Genomic DNA, 13,026 nt, shown 5'->3' on the forward strand with positions numbered 1-13,026 from the left:
TTCGTAAGGCTGTTTGAGGATCTGTTCCTCAGGGGTCCCATGGGCTTGGGAGGAGCCCCTGGCTCCTTCCTTTTACCAGTTCCGCCTATGTGAAGATAAGTCAAGGGTCCTGTTCGACCATGCTTGGCTTCGCTTGGAAGCATGGAGGGAATGATTCCTCTGTGTTGACCCTCCTCTTTGCAGACTGGACACTGGTTCAAGTCCATCTGGTGGGGTCTCCTCGGCCTCCTTGATCAAGAGGACAGGTGACCACAGTTACAAGACATTTTGAGAGATACCCATAGTCCCCTGGAACTAGTTGACCTAGGAGGGCAAGGAGCAAAAACGGTCCTTTATGTCCCTCTGACCAAATTAGTATAGGCCTCGAAGTATGTCTGTTAAACATCCAAGAAGGTTAGTTCCACCAGCCTGGTACTTTTAATTACTGTGTGTCATGTAGATAAATCTTGGGCAAAGACCAATTGTTCTCAGATAAACCTTACCTAGACATGTATTTCTTGATCTGCTATGTATAATTTGTCAGTAGGTTATAGGAGTAATATGGTTCCCTCTGGTTTTCAAAACCTGTCTTTTTGAGACAGGGTCTAGCTGTAGCCCCAGATGGCCTGGATTCGCTATGGAGACCAAGCTGGCCTTGAACTCAGAGAGATCCACCTACCTCTGCCTCCCGAGTGCTGGGATTAAAGGCATGCGCCACCACGCCCGGCAAGTTATTATCTCTTTTTATTGACTAATGTGGTTGGATAAGTTAAATGCATGGGATGATCCAGCTCCCTGATTTGTTTGGAGAAAGACTAACACGTGCATTTCATTTGTAGTTGTCCTGGTTGATCTTAGGCTGTCTGCTCAGTGATTCCTGCATGATTTTAGGAACATGAATACTAGACAGCAGGTAAAGCACGGATGTACTAAGATTTCTCCTCATACTGCCTTCTCAGGTAGAGAGTACGTGATGTAAGAAATTGGGATAAAACAGGTTCTTGGCATTTATAGACCTATAATTCCAAGTTCCAGCTATCTGTAACTGACCCTGAAGGTCTGTGATTTTGCTGAGGTACATCATGAGTTAGTCATAGATGCTATGGAACTGTTATGGGAGTGAATCATCTAGTAATGAGCTTCAAAATCTTGAGTGTGATCATTCTTCACAGCTGATCTGCTTTTAATAATTCAGGAACTTAATGTTTAGATGCCAATGACAACCAAGCTATTTCTCCTGCTTTCCTCCTCCTCTTCATCTTCATCTCATTGACAGGGCCAAGACCATGATGCCTTCCTCAAAGGATTTTTGGAGCAAGCTAAATGATATGGAATAGCCTAAAGCATAGCAAGCAGTTGGAGTTCAGTTTGGAATTTGAGTCCCTAGGTGGAGATTATAGATGGAAGTTACTTCCAGCAGCCTAGAGGTCAAGATCTAGGCCCAGAATCACCTGAGAAGCTCGAGAGAGCAGGAGATCACAGATATTCATCAGTCCCATCACAGTCACCCTATGGCCTACCCAGCTGAGTGGAGCCCACAATACCTGAGGCTGCCACGGTCTAGCCTGGCCCATTGAGGATCTGCAGCAGAACAAGCTCTGCACACCTTGTGCTCATGCTCCCTCTGCAGGCTCTGCAACATCTTTTAACACTGATTCCACAATCCAGCAGAGGGTTGTGTGAAGGCAGGAAGAGTATTGGTGGGCTGGTCTGGCTTCCCCAAAAACATCATCTGTTGCATAACCATAAATCACAAACCACAGGGAGAACAAAGTTCAAGCTAAGGCTTATCTCTGAGCCCAGGCCCACGTAACTCTATTTCAAGGCCTGTTTCTTGTCTTATGACTGTCTGATGAGTTTGAACTAGGAAGGTGCTGAAAGTGGTGTTTTGTGTTTCTCTCTGCTGCTTTGGCCTGCTTGTAGCTCCCCAAAGCCCTTTGTAAACCTCATGATGAATGTCCCTCTCTTGCACTCCAAGCACAGTAGAAGATTAGCGTTTTAAGGTAGAGTATTTGCACAGCAACTTAACTAAGAAACTAAGAAGTACTCAGTGGCTCACATAAATTGACTTCCTCCATTCTAAGTCCTTGTCTTGATACTCCATCTATTCATTTTGTCTTCTCAGGGGGATAACCAAGTTATTTATAGTCTAAACATCATGAAGTTCTGAAAAATTAACTTATCAGTTGCTGATATCTTCTTAAGTAGCAAACCTGAGTATCAAGAGAAGAACTTGTACAAATATCTTAGATATGATCTGTGCCAAATATCTTTGGAATGCAGGAGAGGGAATATAGTCACCATCGATAGAGACAGATCAATGAATAATTATGGTCATATAGAGCAAAAGATGTCAAAATAGAAAATATAGTGGGAACAGAGAAAGGGAGCTAAGCTGGGCCAAATCAGAGGTGCCTGCCCAGATGAGGTAAGGAGGTGCTATGCCAAGCATGAAAGCCAACATCAGGTGTCTTCCTTAAAAGCTTCTCCCACTTGGTTTTTGAAATAAGGTCTCCCAGTAATCCTAGAGTTGACCAGCTAGCAAATCCTAGGTATCCTTCTGTCCCTGCCTCTGCAGAGCTAGGATTACAGGAATGCACTACCATGTGTTCTTTACCTGAGTACTGGGAATCTACCTCAGGTCCTCATGCTTACACAAATACTTTATTGACTGGACTGCTTTCCCAAGCTCCTATGCCTTTTTTTTTTTTTAAGCTGGGTATTAAAGAGAAAGAGCAAAGGTCACCATGTGCAAAGATGTGAAGGTACTTAGAGAATCCATACAGCAGCTGTTCAGTCTAGCATAGTAAAATTACAGCACAAGCAAAATTAAAAGTGCAATTCCTCAGATGAGCTTAACACATCTGTACTGTGGTTCTAGACTTGTGTCTGTAGTACTGGATGGGACTGATTGAAAATGACTCAGTGGGACTAAAAGGTTAGTGAATGGTGGTTTTTGTGGGCTGTACTTGTGGGGCACATGGCCAAAAGAATAAAGGAGAAGGAGACACAGGCAGCAGGTTGGCACGTGACAGCTGGGGCACAGTCATCTTTGGCAGTTTGTGTCATGTTCTTGAATACTTTCTTCAGGTTTCATCATTAGATGGAAAATTAGCATTTTCCTTTTGGCCCTGACAATTGTTGAGACCTGTACAAGGGGTCTTTTCCGAGGCTTACATAGTGCTTTTCTGAATTAGAATCCATACCACTAGCAGTATACATTTTGCAGTCTGCCCCCGCCCTGGATTTTCGTGGCAGCAGAAATGTCTACTCTGAAATGCAAAGGCCTTGCTGATGCCAGGGGAAAGGGGAAAGGACAGTGTATGGAATACCAATGCAGACTGCAGCCCAGCTTCACCTGGAGCTCCTTTGTGTCATCCTGGTTCATCTCTGCTTTAGAATAATGGACAGGAATTTTGAAAATGCCCTATATTCGAATGTTGAAATTTTCTTTTCTGATCTACTACTGTTTAAGTACAACAGAAAGATCAGCCTGTGGAGGGTAGCAACCGTTGATTCTTTTTCTAAAATAGTCTTGCTTTAGTATAATGGGGCTACAGCTATTGTCTGTGCTTTGGTCTAGGCATTCTCTTCTTTGGGTCACAGCTAAAGTCAGGACACAAAAGTAGCAAGCTCAGTAAGGTAAAATAGCTTGCAGGGTTTTTTGTTTTGTTTTTTTTTTTTAATTCTTATATATCTTTGTTATGTATCTTCAGTTACTTTGTTGTAAAGGATTATCATTTGTTGCCTTGTTCAAAGTCCTGTTCTCTGCTGACAGATTCAGCCAGTGTAATAAAAAGCTGAGAATGAAATACAGGTACACCTGTGTTGAGCCACATGTTCTTATTGTTCTGGACCACAGATGGTTTTCATGACAATGGAATGTCCCAAATATATCAAGGATTCAATTCACCATAACATTAGAATTTTAAACATGTTTTAACATTAGAATTTTAAACATGCTTTTAAAATATTTTATTTGCTGATGCCCTTTGTCTCAAGAGATAAGAACTAGATATTAGCATCATCAGTGTCAACAACAGCTGGTACGAAGCGACTTCCATATGCTCAGCCTACACATTTATATTAACACTGATTCTCAGTTACAACAAAAACTGAAAAACCCTCCATCTTACTTATAGGAAAAACAAAGCTCCAAGAATTAGAGAAAATAAATTATAGTACTATATCCCCCCAGTGAGTGTGTCTAGGCACTGAAAGCAATGTTGTACATGGATGCCTGAAGGGAAAGATATGGACCTCAACTCTGTGTGCAGTATGGTCCTGCGTGTGATGCACACACACTCGGACAGCAAAGAGATGGGAAAAAACACATCTAGAAGACGCCACACAGGGTTGCAGTGTGCTTCATGAGTTGGACTCACCTTGACCATGTGTGGTTTCAGGGTGTGAAGGAGCTGTGCCTGCTGCTGCTTCGCCAGTCCCTCCTGCTCCCATCCCTGAAGCTGCTGCTCGAGAGCCGAGACGAGAATCTACAGACCATGGCCCTACAGCAAATCTCAGCTGTCACTCAGGTATGCCAGTGGAGTTTATTGTTCTTATTCAAAAAGTAAATTAGTGCTTCTATCCTTGTTAGCAGTAGCCATAATTCATTTATACTTTATACACACCGTTTCTGACTATAGTTGCTATCTCTCCTCTGTCCAGGCAGTATGCATTTGTTGGTTTTATACACAGTTACCAGCGTCTCCCACGAACCAGACTCTGTTTAGACACTGAGGATACAAACACATGGAAGTAAACAGTTTTTCCAGAGTAGCAGCCTATCAGTCTCATGGAGCAACCCAGGCTTCTTGCCACTTGGAATTTGGCTCTAGGGAATTTGAGCCCTAGCTTCAGGCAGGCATCCGTCTCTGGGGTTGTGTCTGGGTAGCTGCTTGGGAACAGTGAGAAGTGGTTTCTAGCAGAGCTCACTAGGGTTATCTGAAGTCCAGAGCCTGTGTACTTGGGTACCTGAGTCACAGCTGAAACAACTGCTTGGCTTGAAAACAGATGTGCTGAAGTCTAGTTTAGAGGTTCCTCAATCAAGGCTGGTTGTCTTGTTATGATGACCGAGGAAAAACACTTTCTCGTCTTTTTTTAAGATGTGCAGTTTATGACTGGATAGCTCAGGGCTGTGTTTTAATGAACTCATGTTGTATGATCCTTCCCAAAACCCTTCTCTACAGACATCCTTCTTTCCTAGTGTGTGCATTCCCATACCCAGTAGACACAGACTCAGGTGCGCATCTGTATAGTTTTACTGTATGTGCTTTCTACCTATTATTTAAACAAAAATAATAACAAAATGTCTTCAGAAGACCAGAGAGTGAAAGAGAGTCCTAGAGCAGAGACCTGTGCTGACCATGAAGACAACAGAGAGGTAGATGAAAAGATACATGACAAAGAATACAAAAAGCTACCTACATCAGATTTAGAAAATGTCATTAATAAACAAAATGAGAAAGATCTGATGCCTTTCATCAGCTGTATTTTTAAAATGCTCTAAGAATGTCTGCAAAGGTTTTAGAATGGTTGGCTTATGACTAGGTCCTGACGGGGCCCCTTGGGAAGTCATACTGAAGAATCCAGGGATTTGTTTGCTGGTAGCCCCCTATCTCTACTGACATGAAAGCTTCATGACTTTGAAATGTCACAGAAAATTGACAATTTAGTAAGTTTTTTTTTAACTTGTTTTTTCTTGTAAATCCAAGGAATGAGGAAGAAGAGCTATCTGAACAAAACTGAGCTGTGATTCCTGAGTGCATGTCTCCTCTTCCACTAGTATGGACAGCGTTAGACCCTGCTCAGGCACTTTCTTTAGGGCTTCCCAGGGAACAAAGCAGTGCTGTGTTATCCCTGGCCTCCCTCTTCATCCTGTTTCATTCCTGTTATGATACCAAAAAAAAAAAAAAAAAAACCAGGGGCTAGAGAGATGATTCAGCAGTTAGAGCACTGACTGTTCTTGCAGAAGACTCAGGTTCGAATCCCAGCTCCCACATGATGACTAACACCCTTCTAACTCCAGTTCCAGGGAATTTGATGCCCTCTTCTGACCTCCTCAAGAATTACATGACATGGGTAGCTTTCACAGTAAAAATTCCTTCTCTCGAATACATCTGTCAGAACTGCAGCTATGGCAGGAATCCCAGACTGCTAACTAACCTAACCCATGCCTTCTCTGCACACTGTCAGAATAAGAAGCTAAATGACGACTAAATGGTTCCAGTGGCCTCTTCCTGAGTACATGATATGCTGCATCCTGCTGAGACTCTGGCTCAAAAACTGCAAACTGGGTAGTTTACGTGGGATTGTGAGGCCAGCACCAACCCGCTGTACTCATCAGGCTTAAAATGCAAAGCCACAGCTCTAAACTGTGTACATGCCCTGCTTACCATTGTGCAGACTCTCACTTTTAGAATTTAATGATGAGATTTAACTGCACCTTGGCTATGCTAAAGTGAGTGTTCCTGTTAGGATAGCTTGTCTGTGTCCCTAAAATGTGTGTCACTAACTGCTTAGTATCTTCAGACATTTGAATCCTCTCAAAAGCTACAGTTTAATAGACTTTACCACTTTTTAATAAATTTCACAGTTGTAGAAAATCAACAGTAAAGTCGCTTATGCTTGTCACTCAGTTTCCCCTGAGGTAAATCTTGCATAACTACTGTGTATTATAACCAGGACTGTCAGCTTTGATTCAGCCTATTAACCTTATTTCAGATTTCACCAGTTTTCTACACTTTTATATGTCTGGTCCTGTGACACTGTGACAGGTGGATTCCTGTGTCAGCCACTGTGATCCTGATCGAAGGAGCTCCATGACAGGGACCCTCATGCTGTCCTTCATAGCCTCAGCTACCTTCACCTGCCCCAGCCCCCATGCACTCCTTGGCAACTGCTAACCTGTTCTTCATCTCTGTAATTTTGTCACTTCAAGAATAGTATATAAATGAAATATGAAATTACTATAATTTATCATTGTTCACCCAACAGCAGTAAAGGGTCATGTTAAACTTTCCCAAGAGAAGAGTGTCAGTGGCTATTGTTGCAGACTCCTGACTAGCTATTTTTAAATCATTCTTGGTGATAAAGTGAAAAATATAAAACCTATACTTAATTTTTTAGTTCTTACTTTGTTGTTTGTTCTGTCCATTAGTAAGGGCTGGACTTCATCACTAACTTTAGTTTTCCCCTTATTGATTGTCAATGGTAGTTTCTGTTGACATTAAAAAAAAACAGCATCTGGCAAAGGAACTCCTCTGGTAGCAGTTGATCCAGCACAGTGTGCAGATCTGAGTGGAAAAAAAAACACCCCCACTTGTTTGCTGATAGCATGTATTATTTCACTGTTCATTATCAGATGGTGACAGCTTTATAGGTGCTTGCAGTTATAAGGAAGATGCCTAAGTGCTGATGCAGAGTTTGTACCAGCTTTTCCTCCAATACAGGACTCACCTACTCCTCTCAGCTCTTCTGGAACTGCATAACTCTGGTCTTTAGCTTGTAACCATCTTTAGGTAGCCAGCAGCATTCTTTCCTGGGTAGGAAACAGAAAGTCGTTTCTTGAGAAGATATTGTCCAGTGAATAGTTAAAGCCCTGTGTGGTATAGTCTACTGGATGAGGTCTCTGTCTATTTCATTGAAATTGAAAGCTTGTCCTCAATGCTCTGTCCTCGCCAAGAAGACTGTTCCTGCTGGTATGTTTGGAGCTCATCTGCAGGCCGTATGCTGTTCAGGTCACAGTCTTCTGAACTCATCAAAGTCAGCACTGTGCATTTATATTAGTTTTGAGTACTGAAAATGTTCTCAGTTTACAATTTTGGGTGCATGATAACACCTGTTCTTTATTATTTCCTCATTTTTGTTGCTCAGTTCCTCTGCCCCCGCCCCACATCCCAGGCTCCTAGTGTGAGAATAATCCACGGAGTCAGGAAGGGTTTCTGACCTCTAGCACCTTACTAAGACTCTCTCCCTTAATGATGACCACCATTCTCCAAGTCCCACTCTGCCAGATATAATAATAAATAATTCTCTATCTTCTCAATAATCCTTCACTTAGTAATCCTCCAGGAAGACTTTGATCCTGTTTCACAGATGGAAACTTTGAGACACTAAGGTCATGTGAGCTAGTGAGCAGCCAGACCTGACACTCAAAGGCATACTCAATCATGCTGCTCTGTTTACTGTAACTAAGAAAGCTGTGCTGCATAAGAGCTCTTGCCAGATAAATGAGACTGTGGAAAGCACCAGGAAGCATGTAATAGTAACACTGAAAAAGACTAGAGCAGAGCTGTCCCATAACTTACCCGGTCAGATTCTCTTTTTAGGCCCATTCACCTAGTCTAAGGCAGGGCATTGTGGAAGATGGGCCACTCCCACATCCCAGAGTACCATGCCATGTTGGGTAGGGCTCATAGCACCAGAGCCCCTCCTAAATGCAGCCTGCACCTCTTTATCTTGTGTGTGTGAACCTTATTCCTGCTTGGGGAGTTCTCTGTTACTAGCACCCTTTTTTCCATGACATCCTTTACATAGCCAATCAATGTGGTGCCTACCCCCTTTTATCTTACCATGAAGGTACGAGGACCTAGCAAATTATTCAGTGATCAGTGTCTGTACTAGAGGGAGGACCTTAAGGATACTCAGAAGAGCCTGTATAGATTGGCAAGTTTAATTAAAACCAAGAAGCTTTCCTTCTTTGTACTCATTAACGCTTACATTTTCCCTAGTCTCTCCCTGGTGAACCTCTCTCATACTGAAGTGCCCACATAGGATTGCCTCTTCCATCTCTGTCTCATGCTCACACTCTTTCTTTCTTCTCTCCTATACTGTAGTAGGAGGAAGATTGGATTAGACTCTTTATGACTTGATTCCTTGTCTGCAAAGTCCTTAGTTGTTGACCCTAGTTTCAATTGGTTTACTTCTTGTACTTAAACCCAGGTTAAGCTTAAGTGGCCCAAGTGATGCAAGGAACCAAGGGACTTACTTCCTAGTTGTTTTTAAACTATTACAATCTATTCTTTCAGCTTTTTTGGCTTGGGGGATCTTTTTCTCAGAATTTTGGACCTGTCTACTCCTTTCATGTTAGTTAACCCAAATGTACAAAGTTCTCTTCCTTTCTGCTGAAGCATCCATTCTTATCTGAGCACAGTCTTCCTGATGAAGGGAGCTCTGCAGCACCATCTCATAGAGTCTTCCAGGTCCCTCCAGTGCCATGCCCTGGCTCACTCCTTAGGTGAACCTAGTCTACTTCTGAATAGAGAGTTCTGAACAGCGCTGGTGGTTGGTTGGCCTGTTTGGTGTAGACAGACATATCAAGCACTTGTATGCTCAGCCTAGTGCTGTGTGAAGAGTGAAGACATTTATAGGACATTTTTAAAGATGAAATAAGACATTTGCGTTCCTGTGTTTAAAGAAATTATCTCTAGGACAGAGTGACATAGGAAACAACACAGTAAATTAGATAAGACAGATGAGCACATGGAGCTGAGCACACACAGGGCCCAAAGTCCCATGTTTAGCTGTGCTGGACATGATCATGCTGGATTTGTAGAGGTTCCCAACCTTTGTTAGATCATAAATCAAATGGCTTGTCCTGAATTTGGTCTCAGAAGTATATGATTAGATGCTTGGCCAGAAGAGGAACTGATGGTCTGCTAAGAAAATGGAATCCGAATGTCAAACACAAATACAGAACACAGAAAATCATCTGTGGGCATTTTCCTGTTTCAGGTATATACTTGTATTACTCTTTTATTTTTCTGCCATTGTAGGTTGATATTTTTAATAACTTAGTGTATGTAAAAATAAGGCAAATGGGTTTCCCTAAAGTAAACAGTGAAATAATATTAAATAAACTTCTGTGAAGTAGTTGAAATGAAGCCCTGTATGTGTTGTGCTGCTGGAATGTCAGCTTAACCTCATTACTGTAATCACTCTTGGCTTGATAGAGATCCATAAAATCAAGGATTTTAATTGAGAAAAGGTCCATTATCTATCGTTGAAAGAAGAACTAAGCAGATAATATTTTAATGGTTTGGAAGACAATAGAACTTTGTGCTTTAATATATCTCTTTTCCAAGATCTGCAAAGTTCCATTTATTCTCAAAATCTAACCACTGACACGCACACACAAAACCATCTCTGGCAGAGATGGTGAGCATTTTACTCATTGTATGGTAAATGTGAGTCCTTCCCTTTCTAGGAAGTCACTTATTCTCAAGTTGTTTAGCTATAATAACTGTACTGTTTTCTGAGCTTGAACTCTACACCAGGTGTTGTACAAAGCATGTATTATTTTCAGGCCTTACAGGCAGCACATGTTTCTGATGTGGAAAATGGAACTCAGAGATATTGTCTTTAGAAAGACCACACAGCGTTTAGCAGAAGAACCAGAGCTAGAAATTGATCTGTAACCAGAAGGACTGTCTTCTTTTCAAACCACCAGACTGTCTTTCACTCTGATTCACTTGGTCAGTCAGAGGATAAATCAGCTGACCCTTTGGACTTGACTCATGCTTATATCAGACAACCAGACTAGGACCCCCAACAACAGACGTTTCTCCTTCAAGCCCTTAGGGTATCAGTTATGCCAATAGCAAGGATATGTGACTTTCCAAGGCCAGATAATCAAGGTCAAAGTCAATTCCTGGTGAACTTAAGACTCTTTTTAAACATATTTAAAAGTCAGGAAATTATGTGCACCCAGATACATGCGCTCCTTTGAGGACTTAGAACTTAAATGTTAAAACAGCTGAACAAATTGTAAGGCAAAAAGTCCTTTCCTGACAATATAAAAATATAAATTCTCCATACATCAAAATATAACCAAAGCAGAATTACCAGTGATAGGACAAAATGTCCATAGCTCAAACCAGGGTTAATGTTGAAGTCACACAAAGCATTCCCTCATAAGAACCGATGTCCGTCCCAAGTTCTACTAAATGAGTAGAGGACCTCATCAACAATAGCGACAAAAAGTGGAAATACAGGGGAACGTCACTTGCAAATACAAAAATTCAGAATAAAGCAGCCATGAAGAACCATTGCCTTCTCCCTAGATTGACAAACGATCTTGTTCAAGGTAGCACCTGCTTCTGAGATGTTCATGGAGAAACTGACAGCCACACACTACTGTCACTGCTGTGACTTGGCAGTTTGGCCACCTGTGTGCTTCAGACAAGTTCTGTACTGTTCAGAGCAGAAGGAGGTTCAGAACCTGCCCATGTAATGCAGTCATGTGCTGGGGCAAGCATAACAGAGTCCTGGGCTGGATGGTATAAACAGCAGAACTTTGTTTTCTCACAGTTCTAGGGACCAGAAGTCTGATATCAAGGTATGGATTGGCTGGATTGGTTTCCTCTGAGGCTTCTCTCTTCTGTCTAGAGGTGGCTGTCCTCTCCCTGTGTCCTCACCTCTCAGCTTGTATGTATCCTGTCTTCAGTTCTTAGGAAGATACCAACTGTAGTGAACCAAAGCCCATCCTGCTGCTTTACCTAATCCTTTAACCTTTATCACCTCTAACCCTAGTCACTGAGCTCCTGGGGTGGTATGGGTGTGGGTAGGACTTAATGTGAAATCGGGGGGAGGACATATTTCAGCAAATATTACCCCAATATCTCTAATGGAAATTTATCCTATGGAAAAATTCAAATAAGGAAGATAAGATGTGCATCAAAAAGTATTCAATGTAGTATTTCAGGACTCTCAAACAATTACAAATTTAAGTAACTGAGAGCATCCTTCCAATACGCTATTTTGCAACTATTAAAAAATTTAAGAATAAAAACTTTTTTAGAATTCTTAGTATATATTGAGATGATAACTATCGGTGATCCAGTGTGAAAAAAAAAAATGTCTGTCAATGAATGGTTCCTAGAAGAGTTGGGCGCAGTCATTCTCTCCTGTAATCCAGATTTGATAACTTAAACTGTTTCTTCCAAACAGTTTTCATAGGCTGGGCAGGGGGTACCTACTTTAATCCCAGCATTTGGAAGACAGAGGCAGGCGGATCTCTATGAGTGCCACGCAGCCTGGTCTACTTAGTTCCAGGCCAGCCAGGGTGACATAGACCCTGTTTCCAAAAGAAAAAACACAGTTATCATGTTTTTCTTTCTCTTTTGGGTTTTTTTTTTTTTTTTGAGATAGTAAAGATATTTCAATGTATATATTTTATTTTTATTGAATTTTTGGGCATTTCATATAATACATTTTAACCCTATTTAGACCCGTCCTCTATCTGTAACCGCCTCCCATAGCCTCCCCACTGGATTTCATGCACTCTGTCTATATGTGAAGGCCTGTTGAATCAAGTTTGTGTACGCAGATGTCTCTCAGTGTGAGTTCATCCAGTAGAACCTGTGCAGCCTGTCTAGCATCACTCCCTTAAAGAACATCATCACTAGCAGTGATCAGCTGACACTAGCAGTGGTCAGCTGCTAGGTAGTACTTTGTCTACGGCCATACCACCCTGAATGCACCCGATTTTGTCCTTTCTGCTTTTTCATTTCAGAAAGAAAAGTGGTAAGGGTGATTAATAGAGTGTGGTGAGAGAAGACGCCACCTTCTGTGGTAGGCAACACGAGGTCTTTCATATCTTTAGATAAAATTTAGTCAAAAACAAGAAAAATGAAAACTTGCTCTAACAGAATAACCCACAGCTCAGCAACAGGGTCACAATGCAACAGGGTCTCAATACTTGAGAGAGTGCGCTGTGTGGAGGAAGGATGCTCTGGCCTCTGCCCTGTTGTGGACAGTGGGTGTGTGGAGGGCTCTGACCTTGGGCTATGACCCTTACACTCTTCTTTGAAGTGCAATTGTGAGAATGGATCAGACAAAAGCTATGTCCTTCTCTACTTTTATTGTATATGGGTGTGCAAGGGTGTATATACAGTGCAGTGTGGAGGTCAGAGGACAACTTTCCAGAATCCATTCTCTCCTTCCACCATGGAATTCAGGGGTGGAACTCAGTTCATCAGGTTTGGGAAACAAGCCATTGAATAACCCAGCCACCCCCCCCCTTTTTTTTTTTTTTAATTTTTAAAC

At 41.9% G+C, this 13,026-nt stretch overlaps 1 protein-coding gene across 1 annotated transcript in view; it reads left to right on the forward strand.

Moving 5' to 3' along the window:
• The window catches only part of Nbas (neuroblastoma amplified sequence), a gene marked incomplete at its 5' end in the record, with an annotated part of 269,116 nt that overhangs the window by 252,502 nt on the left and 3,588 nt on the right, over positions 1 to 13,026 (forward strand). The window contains 1 exon segment of the mRNA XM_017802479.1: positions 4,386 to 4,514. Coding sequence (XP_017657968.1) covers positions 4,386 to 4,514 — 129 coding nt within the window.

This window comes from Nannospalax galili, unplaced genomic scaffold, assembly GCF_000622305.1.
Source record: "Nannospalax galili isolate Female #2095 unplaced genomic scaffold, S.galili_v1.0 scaffold100, whole genome shotgun sequence".
NCBI lineage: Eukaryota > Metazoa > Chordata > Mammalia > Rodentia > Spalacidae > Nannospalax > Nannospalax galili.